The sequence below is a fragment of the Dermacentor andersoni genome, chromosome 6 (assembly GCF_023375885.2).
Source record: "Dermacentor andersoni chromosome 6, qqDerAnde1_hic_scaffold, whole genome shotgun sequence".
NCBI lineage: Eukaryota > Metazoa > Arthropoda > Arachnida > Ixodida > Ixodidae > Dermacentor > Dermacentor andersoni.
In genome coordinates, this window is record NC_092819.1 from 17,423,302 (window position 1) to 17,441,063 (window position 17,762).

Consider the following 17,762-nt stretch of genomic DNA (forward strand, 5'->3'; position numbering starts at 1 on the left):
ATGCGGGAAAACAACATATCAGGGGACACGTGAGAGTCTCACATACCCATAATGTGACACTATGATTTATGCCACAAGCAAGCAAGACTTCTGCAGCACAGGTTGTGCGACAAGCCCCTTCTGTTATTTTCCTTCAGTGTGCGACACTTGATCGACTCACTGTTGCTAGAGTAGAGCATTTACAAGAATATAACGCAACCAATACTATAATGCGAGGTATACTACGTCATACAATATGAAGAAGGGAGAGAGCACCTTCAATTGTATGAAAAAAAGTGTTTTGATTATAACTCCAAGTAAGCATGTGTAATGCGTCCATATTCGCTTAGAATAGCGCCATTTACCATACTATAATGCAAGCAGGCATTGCGATAGTAGATCGGTCATCGCTCTAGTATGAAATGTTGCAACAGGCATCCAATATGCTGCACAGAAGCACGACATGGGCATGCAGCAGGGAGCTGATGTATTTGCGTAGTGAGGCCGCGTGAATGGTCATCGCTGCTGAGGACCTGCCTATTGGGACTATATGTACTCCCGGAAAAAACAATCTTACTGCAGTTGGATTCTCTTGCACAGTCACTTCCATCCTCTTTAGCGAAGCTACAAGTGCACCCTCGTCTGCAAACCCGTGACCTTCGCTACTGAGAGGCTGCCTTTTCCGCACAGCTTAGGCGTCCAATGGCTGAGCGCACTTTACATGCAAGATTTCACCAAACGAATGAATGAATGAATGAATGAATGAATGAATGAATGAATGAATGAATGAATGTGCTGTGTTTAGTGGTGCAAGGGCCAGGTATGGCCAAAGAGCGCCATGCCAGTGTTCATGAGTTTGCAGTGGAGTTATGATTTCTATGAAGTTGATGTGACGTGGCTGTAAAGGGGCCTTAGAGATTGTTGCTATGAAGTGCATAAAATGTATGTGTAATAAGATGATGGCAGTGACAAATGACGGGCACTATGAGCATTAAGATGCATTGCAAGAGAATGATATGATATACAAAATATGTCTGATGCTAAAATTGGCTAGAGCACTATTGCCTCATTAGAGCCCTTGAAACACAAGGGCCTGAAGGCATGTGCCATACAACACAACTATCGCAGCAGCAGCATCTGGAAAGAGGATGCACTATGAAGTTAATGGGCTTAGAACATGTAGGACAACATCATTCAAGAAATCGAGGATCGCTTAGGTGTTAAAGAGCGGTTCTTTACGAAGGAACATAGCCGGGTGAAGAGGGACGCAATAACAGCATGCAAGAGGAAAATGTTTCCTTCTCTCAGCTTCGGCTTCCCCAAACTCCAGGAGGTTGTTGAGGATGGTCAGCCTCTCACCACATCTACCACAGGTTGGAGGTTCATTTCCAGTAAGTAGAAAATTACGAGTACCAAATGTGTGTCTTATTCTGAAATGACAAAACAGGACATCTGTTCGCCATGATTTTGTTGTGGAGGGCCAAAAGCTTAATTGTGGCTTTATTACGTGCAGCTTATTATTTGTTTCCACATCCCACAAGCGTTACCAATGGTTTCACAGTTTCCTTCGTAAGGAAGCCTCAGATCTGTGGCAGGGACAGCAGCGGTAGGATTTATTGCTTGCGATGCAATTGACGTGGTCATCTCATCCGCCAGAGCATAACCCTCGATGCCCCTATGGCCAAACACCCAGCATATAATGACATGCTGGTTAGATATTTATGCTTTACACAGGACATAGTAGAGTTCATTAAGTACTGGATGTTTATGCTTGCAGAGTGACATCAAGGCCTTCGCGACACTTGGAAAGTCTGTATATATAACTGCTTTTTGGAGTTTTGATTTCCTAATGTGCTTCAAAGACGACAATAGAGCATGGGCTTCAGCCGTAAAGATACTTGTTTCCGGATGCAGTACATCGGATTCCAAGAAATATGGACCGATGGCTGCATAGGCTGCATGTGACTTCGATGCGTCTGCGTAAAACTGTACAGGAGTGCTTGCAGTGGAGTTCTAGGAAATGCATTTGGATTTCGACCTCTGGTGTGTCCTTTGCGACTTCTAGAAAGAATGTGTCACATTCAACCACCTGCCACTACCAAGGAGGTAACAGCTTGGTTGGATGCATTAATCGATGCTCGAGGAGGGGGACATGCATTTCATCGCTAAGCTCCCTCACGCGCAGCGAGAAAGGCTGTCTTACAGAGGGACAATTACAGAAAAGTGTAGCACACGTCTTATCTTTAATGGTATTAAAACATGGATGTTCATGATTGGAGTGTATTTTGAAAAAATGTGTGAGGCTTATCTAAGTTCTCTGCAGATGGAGTGGCCATTCATTTGATTCTGCATATAAGCTTTCAATAGGGCTTGTCCTGAATGCGCCAGTGCCTAAGCGGATACCTAGATGATGGACAGAATCTAGCATCTTTAGCGCACTCGAAGTGGCAGAGTTATATATGATGGCACCATAGTTAAATTGTGATCGAATCAGGCTTTTACAAAGATTCATCAAACAGTCCTTGTCGCTACCCCATGTTGTGTGGGATAGAATTTTCAGTAATTTCATTGTTTTTAGACATTTTTCTTTAAGATATATAATGTGTGCAATGAAAGTAAGCCTGGAGTCAAGTATAATACCTAGAAATTTATTCTCTTTGTTGACAGGTATTCGTTGTCCACACAGTTCTGCACAAGGATCTGGAACCAGGCCTCTCTTTATTGTGAAAAGAACATTTGGGAGGGGGAGTTGATTTTAAATCTATTTTTGTCTGCCCACTAGGACACCTTGTTCAAGCCTTGCTGTTCCTGTCTCTTGCATACTGCGAGGTTACAGGATTTGAAGCCTATTTGAATGTTGTCCACATAGACGGAATAAAAAGTGGCCGAGGGTTGCTGGTTCACCACAGGCAACGGATGGATTAGTTGCCCTTTTAGCTTTCTTAAGCCATTCCACACTTTCACGTCCTGGGTGTATGAATTAATACCCAAGAGGAACCTCACCCAGCATTCTCTCTTTGCCTGACGTCACGTCTGCCTTTATTGTGATTTAATTTGGTTAAACTGAATTAGATTTTCGGCATTTGGCAATCTGCAAAATACGCCCCATGCCTTGTTCTGCCTCTTTCGCACCTCTACAGTCTTCGTTTCACCAGGGAACATGTCTTGTAAGTGAACCACCTTTCGTTTGCATGATAAACTTTTCAGCTGCATCAATAATAAAAGCAGTAAAATATGCAACAGTATCATCTGTAGTAAAATCATTTATAAAATGTCTATAAGATGGTTCTTTAAAATTCTCCCAGTCTACCGATGCCAATTTCCAAAAAGGAACAGGGGGAGGGTTGTCGTATTGCGTTAATAAGTTCAAAGTTACAGGGAAGTGGTCACTTCCAAAAGGATTATTGTTGACATTCCATTCCAGATGAGGCAGAAGAGAAGCAGAGCCCATTGCTAGATGTTTCAATGAATATGAGTTGTGTTGGATGCTATAATAGGTTGGTTCCTTCTTATTAAACAGGCAGGCACCAGATGTAAGAACAAAATTTTCAATGAGTCGGCCTCTTGCGTTGCATCGCACGTCTCCCCATAAAGTGTTGTGGGCGTTAAGATCACCCACAAGTATGTAGGGTTCCGGAAATTGATTTATGAGTTTATAGAAATCTGTTTTTTGGAAGTGATAGTTTGGGGATGTGTACATACATGGAATAAACAGTTACCAACTTATTGAAAGGAACCCCTCTAACTGACACTGCCTCAAGTGGTGTCTGTAAGGCTACGTGACGACAAGCTACAGACTTGTCAGCAAGGATTGCTACACCGCCGCATGAGGCGTTAGCCTCGTCACGGTCCTTTTGGAAGATGGCATACCGACAAAGGAAGTTTGTGTGCGTTTTAGATGCATCTCTTGAACGCACAGTAACTTTGGATTATGTTTGTGTAGGAGTTCTCTAATATCATCAAGGTTATGATGAGTCCCCTAACATTTAAGTGTAGTATTTGTGTCTCCCTAATGATAAATGTGTTGTGTGATGTGTGTTTAAGAGACAAAGATTAGCTCATGGGCCCTTTCCAGGCATCGTGACACGAGCTTTGTCTTTTTTGGAGCGACCGCGAGAGCCTCGCCGCTCCCTAGGCGCTGGTGGTGCCGTTTGGCTGGTGGTTGTGTCCATTGCCTCTTGCGAGGTGCTGGACATGCGCTCTTCCGAGCTCTGTGCTTGACCTGAAGGCCTCGAAACTTTGGAAGAGCCCTTTGAGGCCACCAGCCTGGAGGTCGATGGCCCCTTCTGCTGAGGTGGTGGAGCAGCGCTAGCTGCAACTGCCAAGGGGGCAGATGGCGTCACCACCGGATCACTGCGTATGGGCCGGACAGTCGCCGGGAGCCGTTGCGGCACCACCCCTTGACGCACCACTTTGGCAAAGCTGTTTGCTGGCAGGTATGACACCCACCTGCAAGCCTCCTTAAACATTATATTTTCCTTTACTTTGATTGTGATGATTTCTTTTTCTTTTGTCCAAGACAAGGAGGACCACGAGTATACGGCATGTTTGCCATCACAGTTGACACAGTGTGGAGTGTTCTGGCAGGTTTCAGAGGAGTGTTCATTAGAGACTTTTAGCTCAGCGGGTTTACGTTTCGCTCTGCTCGCGGTCTCCACCATTGCGCCAGCGGAGCGGCGCGCGAAAAAAAAGAGTTTTAACCCAGCGGATCACTCACCCGCACAGCGAGGTAGGGTGCCTCGATGGACGCCAGCGGGCACGCATCGAGGCACCCTAGAGCGGGGCGCTCTGCTGCCCCACCTAGTGGTCAGAATAGAAGTTAGTGAGAAATGAATCTGAATTACGCTTGTTTTTATAATGCAAGAGATGTTGAATAAATATATATTACATGTTCTCAGTACATTATTTGTTAATAATGTACTAAGTACTAATGTACGGGTCAGCGTCGCAGTTGCCGTCGTCGATGCAGAACTGCCGGTGTTCATGTTCACGGCTGCCATCTTGCATTTCCCATACACGCCCGCGCGGGCTTACGCATGCTTGCGCGCTCCGTATACCCTCCGCTGGGGAGTGCTTTCCAGCGGGCGTAAACGCTGCTCCGTAAAACCGCTGGTCGCCTAAGCGTTGTGCGCCTGTGCAGTCGCGCCTCCACTCCGCTGGCCGTAAACCCGCTGGGCTAAAACTCTCTATTGCCACTACACTTGGCAAAAGTCAGCCAGCCTCAATAGTTCTGTGAACTGTGGCCGAACCTTTGACACTTGAAGCATCTGAGGGGATTTGGCACATACAGCCTAACATGAATCTTGAGGGACCCGGCCTCGATGGTCTCGGGCAAAACACTAAAACTGAAAGTAAGTATAAGGTGTTTGGTCTCAATTTCTTTTCCATCCCGCCTCATCTTAATTCGTTTGACACTGATAACGTTCTGATCACCCCAGCCCTCCAGGAGTTCAGCTTCAGATACTAGTAGCTCCAACAAATCGGCATCAGAGAACAACACTGCGGTTGGTATTCATGGTACGGTGTGGGGCAACTGTCACTGGTACATCCACAAGGGACACTAGATTAGCTAGTTCTTCATGCTGTTTCTGATCGCGGAGCTCCAGTAGCAGGTCACCGCTTGCCATTTTCGATGCTTTGTACCCTGGTCCAAAGACTTCAGCCAGAAATTTCGATACGAGAAACGGTTAGATCATTCTCACCGTCTTTCCAGCTTGATCAGAGTGAACGACATGAAAGCGGGGAAAGTTGTGTGTTCGGTTGCCTGAAAATTGAAAGACTTCGGTGCGCCATCATTTAAAAGGGCAATTAGGTAGTGGGGGAAAGGAAGTTTCCAGGAATAAACATAAAAATTCGGCAACAGCACCGACCGCCGACCACGGAGCCCAATGGGGGGACGCGGCAGAGCTTGCAATCAAGTCTGGATGACGCCAGTTGTATGCTGTCACTATAACCAAACATGGTGTACCCAAGGTTGCATCGCCACGCAAGGTTAACTCTTGCAGCCAAGGAGAAAGGAACTGAATGGAAGAAAGAAGAAGACAGGAAAGGCCAAAAAGAGGGAGAGAGAGGCGAAGATTTCAGGAGAGAGCGACAAGAAATGGCAACTGCCAGTTTCCTCCAGGTGGGTCAGTCTGGAGGTGCCATCTATGTGAAGCCGAGGCCAAAGAGATGTGTTGCCTCTGGCGGGGAGGCTTAAAGGTCCGAACACCCGGCATCGGCTCAACCCCCCCCCCCCAAGATTCCCCTTTCCCCAGAGACAGCTAAGCCGCGCACGGCTACATGCGGGAGGGTCTAACCCTCATGTGCATGGTGTACGTGGTGTCGCAACGCAACAAAGGCCTGCTGATGCAGACGCCCCTGCGAGGTCGCAAGAAATCATGAAATTCAGCACAATATCAGAACATATTCTTAGATTAGATAGAAAAAAATGCTAGGTACCGTGTTTGCTCCCACACAGCCAGCAATACAGTATATCCAATTTGTTTAAAACATTTGTATCCGAATCGAATATTCAAAAATTTTCAAATACCTGGTTTTCGAATCGAATACAACTATTACATATATACTATTGGATGGTACTCAAAATTTTCGAACATTCGCACAACTTTAATTGCAGGGCTTCAAGCCTTGCACAATAGCACCCACCTGGCAAGCATCATTGGCAAAGTCGAGGTCTCGCACTTCAGATGCTGACACTGGCACCACTGCAAAGGCCTCCCGATCCTCTTTCGCCGGCGCACATCCCAGGCGCCACATAACAGGTCGTTCTTCATCTCGGTCAATAGGAATGGCAGTGCTGTGCACCCAGGTGTTGGTGCACAAGTGGCGCAAGCGCACATAGGAAGACTGGGGCACCAGGTCGTCAGCACGGGAGAGTGTGGTCGCATCCAGCTCAAAGATGGAGGCAATGTCACTACTCTGTGGCACAGCTACAAGGCAGTACACAGGGCTCCCTGGTGGGCCCCGCAGCTTGGCCCGTGTTGGGTCAGGGGTCGGGTCTTCATCCACCTCAGCAGCTAGATACTGCAACACATGATGTCACACCCCCGCATGAAATTAAAAACATCCTGAAACGATTTTGTACAAACATACTGCATCGTTAAGGTAGGTCCTTGTGATTGTTAATTTATGGATCTAAGTGCTCCATGTAAAGCCTGTAGTTTAATATAAAGATTTAAAAACATACATCACTACCAATCGCAGCACGTCACTTGGCTGAATTTTCAGCCGCCCTCGACCATTTGATGCAAGTTGCCCTAATGACACCAATAGGGCGAGCTATTCGAACGGCTGCCCAGGGTGCGTCATAGATAATTTTTCTAATTTTACGGTGAGCAAATGTTGTTCATAATAGTTGGAATGTTAATTTGTTTCTACAAAAAGAAAGTAACAGAAAGGGAATGCACGAAGACTACACTTGAGCACTTCCGACAAAAAGCAAGTGTCGTCTGCTTGTATCACAGTGTCGTCTGCTTGTATGCTTGTTGACGAAAGCTCCGCGGTCAGTATTGATCTGAGTCTTTATTTTCACAAGCGCCATAATTCACCCTTGTTATGTTGTGGGCTACAAACGTAGCTACTGGCAATTTGTCAAGCTGCAACATCACGGCCCTCTGCAAGGCAGCAGACAAGCGGAGCGGCTGCAGCGCATCAAACTGTTGCTATCCAATTGGCGCCAGGATTTGCACGTTTGCAGCCGTCACTTTACGTCGGAGAATTACTACCACAATAGTATTTCGCATGTCCGGTATTAGGGTAAACACAAACGCAAGCAGACTGGACCTGGCCATTTGACCGTGCCGTTTTACGGGATGAGCAGAGGCGCAAATGTGAATGGTCTGCACAGTGCAGCCACCTGGTGGCAAGAGCTTAACCAAACACAGTAGCTGTAACGAAGTGTATTCTACTTTGCTGCTGATATAAATTTTCCTCAGGAGCGTAATTGTGAACACAATGTTTTTGTAAATGTTTGAAATGTTTTACACTTGGTTAAGGCAATATTAGCTCTTTGTTTGGCTGGTCAAGCTCTGCACCACCAAGTGGCTGGACCATGCAGACTGACCAGGCCGCTCACATATGCCTACGCTAAAACTCCATCAGCTTGAGTTTATGCCTGCACCCACCCGTTGAAACCAGTGGCATAGCCAGAAATTTCGTTCAAGGGGGGGCTCACATTGCAGTTCAGCCTCCTCCTTATATAATTTGTCGAGGGATCAAATACATTATTAATAACTGCATTGCCACTGCGAAAGATGCTGCAAACGAATTCTTGAATGTGCCCGAAATAGCTGATATCAATGCTTCCATGTTTTCTGTCTATTTAATAAGTAAAGAAACTATCACACGAACTTTATAACTACATCAGTTTGAAACCAGCAAAGCAGTGCATGGCGCTGGTTTGAAAAATGTAAAGGCCATGAAATGACAAAGTAGAGGAGAAACATTTCAATGGAGCATTGTTAACCTCTCTGCCTTTCTCTCATTTGCATCGCCACAAATGAACCACTACAACGCTTCGTCCCATCGAACCTCGCTACGTACTTTGTCAATTTGTCTGATAGTGTGTTGATTTGGCTTGTGTCATTGTACGGCCCAATGTACGACTTTAGAAAAGTCAATGCACCTTTGGCATCAAATGTTCAACATTAAACCCACAAAGTTTTGGAATTGAAAATCTAAAGCACGACTTTGAAAATGTTAATGCACCTTTCGCATCAAAAGTTCATGAGAACTTTATACCCATAAAGTTTCAGAATTGAAATCCATACGCTCCGTAGATGCCACGGCCTCCACAAGACGCCGCAACGAGCCTGCTCGCTATCAAAACGCCCTTGAAATTTTGTGCTTGCATGGGGCTCCTTGTGTTACGATATGTGACTCCTCGTGCATGGGCGTTGCCGCGAAATCCAGCTCGATTTTGCAATGTTCGCGCTGAAATGTCTTTCTGAGCGTGAAAAGGACATTCTAGACAAAATCGAGCATGATTTTCGGCGCCAGGGGTTGTTTTGGTCGGCGGCGCATCACAGAACGAAAAAAATTTCGGAGGGAGGCTGAAGCCCCACAAGCAACCCCCCTCCCCCCCTTGGCTATGCCCCTGGTTTAAACGCCCATCTCGCCTGTGCCTACCGGATACCGGACACACTCTGTGCTGGGATCGAAAGCTCATAACTCTTCACTGCTCGTGGCTTCGATAGCTCTCGCTTGGGGTCGACTGCCAAGCAGCTGGCGGAGAGGTTGGAGAGGCTTCGCGCTTGCTCCTAGACAACCGGAAGTAGACGACACCATGCGCCATCATGACGCAGAGCCAGTGAAGGCGGAGCTTAGCCCTGATCACTCGGCGAATGAGTTGAGAAAATGCATGGCTGTGGAGGAGGGTAACTTATAATCGTGCGTAACTCTTTAATATGAGACGCTTCAAACAAATTCTGGTGCGTATGATTAACTGTAGCTGTATCCTACACGTTTACAAAATTTGTCCGAACTGTTTCAGGGGCCCTTTAACTAGATATAAAGCTGCTCTTGGTGCGTAAACTTAGTCAATATGCAGGTGGCGCAGTTCATAAGAACATCAATTTTCAGAAGTTTAAAGCCCAGGTTCAAGTTTATTCAGCAACTCATTACAGGGACAGCACAGTATTAGAATTAAATCCGGAGGCCCCAAAGTTAGAAAACTGTCGGGGGGACCGCTTCACAAAATGTGTGCGGCTAAGGCACCTTCTTTCTTTCTATCCTTTTATTGATGCAAAAGCATTATATGGTTCACGAGGCACGAAATCCGGAGTAGTTGTCCACGTAGGCGTGACCACAGAATGGTACAAAAAAGGCTACAAACCCTCAACCTCTGGTGGGAATTGAACCCACGACCCTTGGTGTTAATTAAGGCTACGAACCCTCCACCTTTGGTGGAAGTCAAACCCACGACTTTTAGTGTTAAATAAGGTGGAAATAATTAAAACACAGTTAATTAAGGTAGATTTAATTAAGGCACTTGAACCCACAACCTTTGGTGGGAGTCGAGCCTACGACCACTGGAGGGAGTCGAACCCAGTACCTTTGATGTTCATTAAAATGAAGGTAATTAAGGCACAGTTAATTAAGGCACTCAAGCCCACAACCTTTGTTGGGAGTCAAACCCTCGATCTCAACGTGTGAAAGAGCATAGGCATTGCGCGGTGGTCACAATGCTTTCACATTCATCCGCATAGAGATAACTAAGTGCGCATTGAATTTTTATTTTACCTCTGGCATAACAACATGATGACAATGATCTTTACCAGAAAGCTGCATTGACGACAATCTAAAACCATCCTGCAAATGCAGATGGAAAGTCTCTATTAATACAGTCAGACCTTATAACGATCCCATATATAATGATCTATCGGTTATAACAACCACATTTCAGTGCATTAGTGATTTTTTCCAAGCATGCTTATTGAAATTGCTTCCAGATATAACAAATTTTTTAGATCACCACACTGTTATAATGAACGCTTTATACCTGGTCACGGTAAAAAGAGCTAGGGCACGCGTGGGCGAACTGGGCACCAAACTGGGCACACAGCAGCACGCGCCCCGCTGCGATCGAACTGCGACGATGATACTGCTTTTGAGGTTAGCAAGCAATTGCTGCACATGGCAAAGAAGATATGGAAGGTCACTCGCATTCAAGGCAGAGGCATACAGCATAAACAGCATGGTGCAAGGTGTTTTCACCTTTCAATGAAAAGGTGAAAATTAAATTTTCAAGTGCTTATTTATGTAGATGGTTGTCCCGAGTTCTATGACAATAAAAGAAGAGCACTGGGTAGGTAATTTGCAATCATTATTGCACACAACAGAACAAAGAGCCAAGCTCCGTGCATTTCTACCTATATCTCTATGTTTACTCACGGGAACAAGTTCTGAGGCTTTTACAGCATAAGTTGTTATGGGCTCATTCCAACAGCCATATTGGGTGGCAATGGTGTCCACCACCAGTGTCCGGTGTCCATAGCAGCTATTGCCGGGAATGAGAAAAGAATACCCAGTTCCCGCCGGGATCGAACCCGGGCCAGCTGCGTAGGAGTCAGCTTCTATACCACTGAGCCATGCCAGCGCTTGCTAGCATGCAGCAGAAAAATGCCCTGTAACGATGTCCTAGTGCGCGAGGAGACATGCGATGTGACATGGGAGCTGCGTAGCATCAATATGTGCACATTTTGCATTGCACTTGCATATTATTACACCAACTATTATTACACCATGTATTATTACACCATGTAGCAGATGCACATGTAGTGATACAAGGCAGTTAAAGATGGTTTGAGGAAGAAAGAGAAGGTTACGGAGATGTGTACAAGAATGCTAGAAAAAATATACGTTGCGTACCTGATCAAATCAAGCTGCCAAGGTGACTATGCCACCGCCGCGTTTCAAAGTGGATGCCGATAAATCACCCTCATCATTAACACTGTGTTGTGCAACTTGCCTCGCAATGTGAGATTCGCGCCACGTAATGTCTATACGTACTCCATTTACATTGCAGTTGCGTATTATTAAAGCAGGTGGCAACCCATGTAGCAGCTGTATAGGTAGCGGTGCAAGGTAGTTAGAGAAGACTTGAGGAAGGAAAAGAAGATTATGGAAATGTATAAATATTGACATAATAAAAAACATATATAACATGCCTGATTAATTCAAACAGGCTGTCCCGTTTCAAAGGGAATGCCATTAAGTAAGCATAATCATTACCATCACATCATGCCATTTGACATGCGGGCCGCATAGTGTCGATACGTAAAAACTTTGCATTGCAGTTCTGTTATATTTCACAAGGTATCCCGACATGTAGCAGCTGCATACAGCTGTTGCATGCTGCATGTAACTGACCCTGGATGTAGCAGGCTAGGTGACTATTTGTCACCATCCATTTCGAAGGGGATGTCATTATTATCATCACCACCATCAACAGCAACATACCATGCCCCGCGTAAAGAGATGTGACATGTGAGCCACGCAGTCTAAATACCTGTGTTTACTCATCGGTATACGTTATGGCACCTCCTCGCAAGAGACGAACCTGAAGAAGTGATTCGTAGAGCTATGTGCGTGGCTGCAACCAGGCAACATCAAGCTCAGCAGACTGCTGTGCATAGAGCAGGACAAGCCGAAGCTCACCATCAACACTGGGCGGACAATTCAGATCGTTCTCGTAAAAACTATCTGAAGATACTTCGCCACGGAGACATGTAGTGCGTGGTGCCAAAAATGGAGCTCCCATGCAGCCGCTCCTCCTGTTTACGCTGTGACTGTGCTGTGTGTGTCGTACAGGCCTGTTACTTTTTTTATTTTGTAATTGTTCACTCTAGCACAGGAAAATTCAAGGGCCACATGTGAATTACATGCAATAATTCTATTCTGCCATACCCAAACTATGGTTGCAGAATCAAGAGCGTTTCATCAAGCAGCTGTATGCTCTATTAAATAACTATGATCTGTGAAAATCACTTTCAAGAGCTTTCATCCCAGCTTGCATAAATGCACAGTCCACATTAGCCCCTATAGCCCTCACTGGCAACCATGAAAATGCTTAGGCAGCACAAGAAATATTTAGCAGCTTTGTTCAAAAGGCGAAGCACTCACAGCAATAGCAAGGTATTAGTCTATTAAATGAAGTAAAGGTACACAGTTCCATGGGCACTATAAATTGCAGTCAAAATTAGATTACTAATAAATAAATGTGGTGTCGCACACCACTGGACACTTGCGGTTACAATGCTGGCATGATTAGAAACATCTTCAGCTGGGAGTGCGCACTTGTCCTGATCAAACATTCCAAACTACCACACTATTCACAAATTCAACTGCGCTATTCATTCAAAACTCAGCAGATCACGTGCCATCCAACAATGGGCGCTATGTTAGGTGCGCGGGAAGACAATGCACATCAAGCCTGGCTTGCCCTTGCATGTATAGTTGCTATCACAATAAAAGGCACCCAACAAACCTGGCCTGTAGCGAGGTGCTTGAGGCGAAAGAGGCTATTCCAATGCCCTGCCCCACCACGACAGGGGTCATGCTGTACCACTTCCACTTCCCACAGGGCTTTGGAACTGGTGGCTGCTGTTGCAGTGGTGCGTCCTGTGGACCGCAGAAACACATACTGCTTCTTTCGGTACTCGTCCATCGTCAGGAACTTCTCCTGCTCCGCATGGAACAGTCGCACCACATCTCCCTGCATGAGTACACAGACAGAGTTGAGCTTCCTTTACATTTTTGTGCTAGATACACCAGCATGTGCTTTGCCCAAAGGCTACACTTAAAAATTTATTCACTTAGTACACATTGATCAAAAGGACATATTGATCTAAAAGCCCGAGCAGGCAATGTTGTTGACAGAGATTGCCTCATCAAATGTTATATTATAAACATAAACAAGAATATAAACCTATAGTAGCTGAGCCATATACATGAGAGCCTACAGTGTCACACAGTATCAGCCAAATAATATTTTTCTGGGAACCACATGAAGAAGCACTACATTCAAATCTGTATTTAATAAGCTTGAGTACCATGTATAAAACATGAAGCAGTTTCTAGCTGAGGCACAGTCAGACCCATCATTGGTATTTAACCATGATGAGCAGCTCATGCAAGCAAGTGTATTTTGTTCTAAATGATTACTTCGTGTCATCCTCTTTCTTATCATAATCAGCAATCAAACAACAGCCTCACTGCCACCAGCACCAGTGAAGAAAAACATAACGATGAAAAAATGTGGCCAGAAGGCACAGGCAAAGGAAACAGGAAGACATTAGGAACAAGCAGATGTTATGCCAAGGCCTGCGTCCAAGTCCTTCACCCCCTTGTGTCGTCCGACCATACATAATTGCTATTAGCATCATCATCATATTATTTATCCCCATCACACCATCATGACCGTCTGTGTGGGTCTCTGAACATATTTTATGTTGTACCATTACAACAAAGTTAACTTTTCAGACAATATTCAAGCCAGAAATGTAAAAATTCATAGCATGTAATGCTTCAGTAACAGGACCAACTTCTGTAGGCAAGCCACTTTTCAGCGGTTGTATCATTATCCCCTGTGCTTAATTGAAATTTTCCCTCATTAACTGTCAGCTGGCATGTTAAGTGCAATGACCACATTTGCACAATGTACAATGACTGAAAGGCAAGCGAGTTGGTACAAATTCATATATATATGTGGGCAGCGTTGATGGAAAACAAGTAAAAGATGAGAAACTAATTCATAGTTATACAAGGCACGGACAACAGAACAAGGCCAAAAGAAGAGTCTCTTTTCTTTTGCCCATGTTTCGTCATGCTGCCCACATATAGCTATGAACATTTGTACAAAGCTTCACCATGACCTCACCTTGGCACTGGTGTATGACACACATTGCAGACCTAAAGATCCAATTAAATAAATATAGACAAAGGTTGGAAAAATTACAACTGACTCTCTTTATTATAACTAAATCACATCTGACACAAAAATGCCTTCATTATATCAAATATTCACTATAATCATATATTACTTGCATTGGTATCAGAGAGACCTTTGATGCTTACTTTACTATACTAATTATTTTGTTATATCCGTGTCTATTATATTGAGATTCGACTGTAAATAATGTGCACTTTTTCTGCTTATAAAGGCAATATCAATTTGCAAAATTAATATGAAGCAAATGCACTAGTAATGCGCACAAGAAATGGTGCACGCAGATGAATCATGATAAACATTATATATGCACGAATGATATAAGTGGAGAACAAAAAATAAAAATAAATTATGCTCACATACCCCTTTGAGTACATCATCCACATTCTCCTTGTGTTCCATAAACAGTGATATCTTCCAACTCGTGTTTGAGTTGACAGCATTTACCTGAAAAGTAACATAGCAGCAATGCATAATCAAATTGCTTGGCAAATTACTTTCATTTTGTAATAGGTGCATCATTACTTATTTAGCAGCTCATGCATTTTCATGAATGAACAAGTTCTGATAAGCCCTTCATACAAAAATCATGTACTTGATGTGGAAGAAGCAACAGCTCAGAAAGCAGTTCTAAAGTCTTCTCAAATATACGTTAATGCCACAAAGTATGTAAGCCTTACCTTACACTTACTTTGCAAACACACCATGTACGCTACGCTCATAGCCTTTTTATGTTGTGTACAGAATAAGGACATTTGTCAAGTAAAATGCATACAGAATTAAAATCAATCTTCCCCTGCAAGCATCAACAGAGAATGGGACTAAAGAATATGTCTTGCCTCCTTGCAGCCTGGGTTGTCGGGCAGCTCTTGGTTGCTGGCATGCAGCGGTTGTCCTGCATTCACTGGCGTCAGCACCACTTTGTCACCTACCACCACCTAGTACAAAAGATGCAAGCCACTAAGTAAGCACGAAACAAGTAAACTCTACGTTGGTCATTAGGATAAAGCTGACAACCAAAATTGATTAGGTTGTTGATGTTTAAGTACCTATCAGGAATCAGTGATTGAAAAACAAACGAGCTGCAGAAGTAGCATGTTAATCAAAAATAAGTATATAATGCTAGTTTCATTGTTATCAAATGTTCTCTTTCCACTAAAATTCGTAGCTTGTTGAATAAAATCAATGCTAAATACCCAAGAAAAATTGGCCGAGTGCCAACCATATATCAGTGCTCGGCAGATCGTTGAAAGCCAATCATGTCAGCATGAAGAGCTTGGGCCGTGAAAAGGCCAATCTATGTTGCCGACCTCACTGGCACTGGCTCAGCCACGAATGCCAGCATGGATGCGTAGGGAAGCCTAATGCCAAGCGCGAAAGTTTTGGCTGGCCACAGACATCGGCTTGATGCTGGTCCAACACCGCTGCTCAACCATGTAGGATCCACCAGTTGGGGTCGACTTCATTTCTCCTATTCTAGAAGTGGTGGTGGTAGTTGAAAAAGTGCTGATTTCTGCTACAAGCGGGCACATGTGGTGCAGTGCCTTTGGAGAAAGGGGATTGGGGAGCAAAAGAAGAGAGAGCAGCAGGTCGCCTCAATCGTCTATGGCAGTCGGGTCGGGCAGCATTAATAGGGAAGGAACCAGCAATATGCATGCACTTAGATGTGACTTTTCTCTTCTGTTCAACTTCTTTTCTCCTCTTCTGTCCACTACCCAATGAGAAAGAGCGGTAAGAAGACAAGGGGGGCTGGGGGACCTTTAGTGGGAAAGAAATGTTCAGAGGCTGCTCGATCGGTGCAGCCTCACACAGTTTTTTCAGCGCTGTGCTTCTTGTTTGTGAAAGGTCCGCGAACTTTCCAGCCTGCAGATTTCTACCTCCCACATGTAAATGTGCCCCCATATTTACACGTAAGTCACATGTGCTATTTACGCTATTCGAGCCTACATTTCTTTAGAATTAATTTGGAAAGAAAGTGCACAAGTACTGTTGAGGTTGCGTTTCTGATTGTTTTGAGAGCTCTTCTGCACTTTTCAATCTGTTGAAAGTGATATGTTAACAGCGTGGCTTAAAATCAATGCCTTGTGGTCTTTGTAGCTGCACTTAATGGGCAAGAGTTAACATGCCAGAGCTTGTTGGGCAAGCGAATTAAGAGGACGAAGTCGAATTTGTCAACAACTCGAAGCGAAGGCAAGAGTTTGACGTAATAATTCTACGGAAACCTGCAAGGTGGAGAGAAGTAATTAATTAAGGGAAAAGGAGACATCCACTTAATCATAGCAACTCTTACAAAGGAAACCTATACGAGTTCCTCAAAAGAAAAGCTTCGCGGTTGAAGAAAAATTCGTCCTGGTCTGGGACTCGAACTCGAGACCACCGCCTCAGAGCTAACCAGGCAGCTAGCAGATAGCAGGGTGAAGTCGAATCTGTCAACAACTCGAAGCAAAGGCAAGAGAAGCATTTTTTGATAGATACCAGCATTCCGCTTCATCAGCTGGGTTTTACATTTCATTGGCAGACATTACTTTCCACATGAGTAGTATAGCAGAAGTTGCTAATTGAGAAGATCGTGCTAATTACCTTTTAGTTAATAACTTTAGTGCATAAGTGGCAATGGCAGAAATGAGTCCATCAGCATGCTGGGCCTATTCAGTTAGAACCAATTTTGTACCTAGAACCAGTTTCGAGATAAACATCAACGTGTGCAGCGAAAATGCATTGGTGTCCTAGCTATTTTCCTGCTACACAGCGAATATATGCGAAGCTCAAGGGAAAGAATTAGGACACCAACTCGATTTGCTGACTTTGACTTATGGTATATATCTTGAAACTGATGCTAGTTACAAATTTTTGTGTTTCCATGAATAGGCCCTGCATGTTGACGGGCTCCAATTCCGCCATTATAACATGTGCCCTCAAGCCATTAATTAAAAACATAATTAGCATTATTATTTCCATTAAATACTTCTGCACTTGTGACTTATTCAGAATGTAATGTCTACCAGTTAAGGAAACCCAGTTGAAGCAGCGGAATAAGCTTGTATGTGCGACAGGTGCCTCAAAAAATCAAAATAAAAAAAAATACACTAGGTATATCTGACAAAAAAACATCTGGGCATGACTATCGGCAAAAAAACGTTGGCTGCAGACAGGCCACGCTGTTGCCGTCATGGGGTAGTCATTGGCCCATGCGTGAGCCGAACGCAGCCACAATGAATAAACCAGCAGCCATGACATCGCCCTGATGTATTCTGCCCATCACCAGCTGGTGGTCGGCAAACAGGCTGGCCATACGCAAAAACCAAGCCTGGGCCTGACCCAGATGGCCAAGATC

The 17,762-nt window shown here is 44.5% G+C and overlaps 1 protein-coding gene across 3 annotated transcripts in view; it reads right to left on the reverse strand.

Annotated features, from left to right (window-relative positions):
• Itpr (Inositol 1,4,5,-trisphosphate receptor) overlaps positions 1 to 17,762 on the reverse strand; it is a 154,733-nt gene that overhangs the window by 131,870 nt on the left and 5,101 nt on the right. For all 3 annotated transcript variants that reach the window (XM_055065883.1, XM_050169922.2, XM_055065882.1), the window contains exons 5-8: positions 15,268 to 15,366; positions 14,792 to 14,875; positions 12,968 to 13,195; positions 6,628 to 7,005 (exon numbers count right to left, since the gene is read on the reverse strand). In XM_055065883.1, the coding sequence (XP_054921858.1) occupies positions 6,628 to 7,005; positions 12,968 to 13,195; positions 14,792 to 14,875; positions 15,268 to 15,366 (789 nt within the window). The remainder of the gene's footprint in view (positions 1 to 6,627; positions 7,006 to 12,967; positions 13,196 to 14,791; positions 14,876 to 15,267; positions 15,367 to 17,762) is intronic.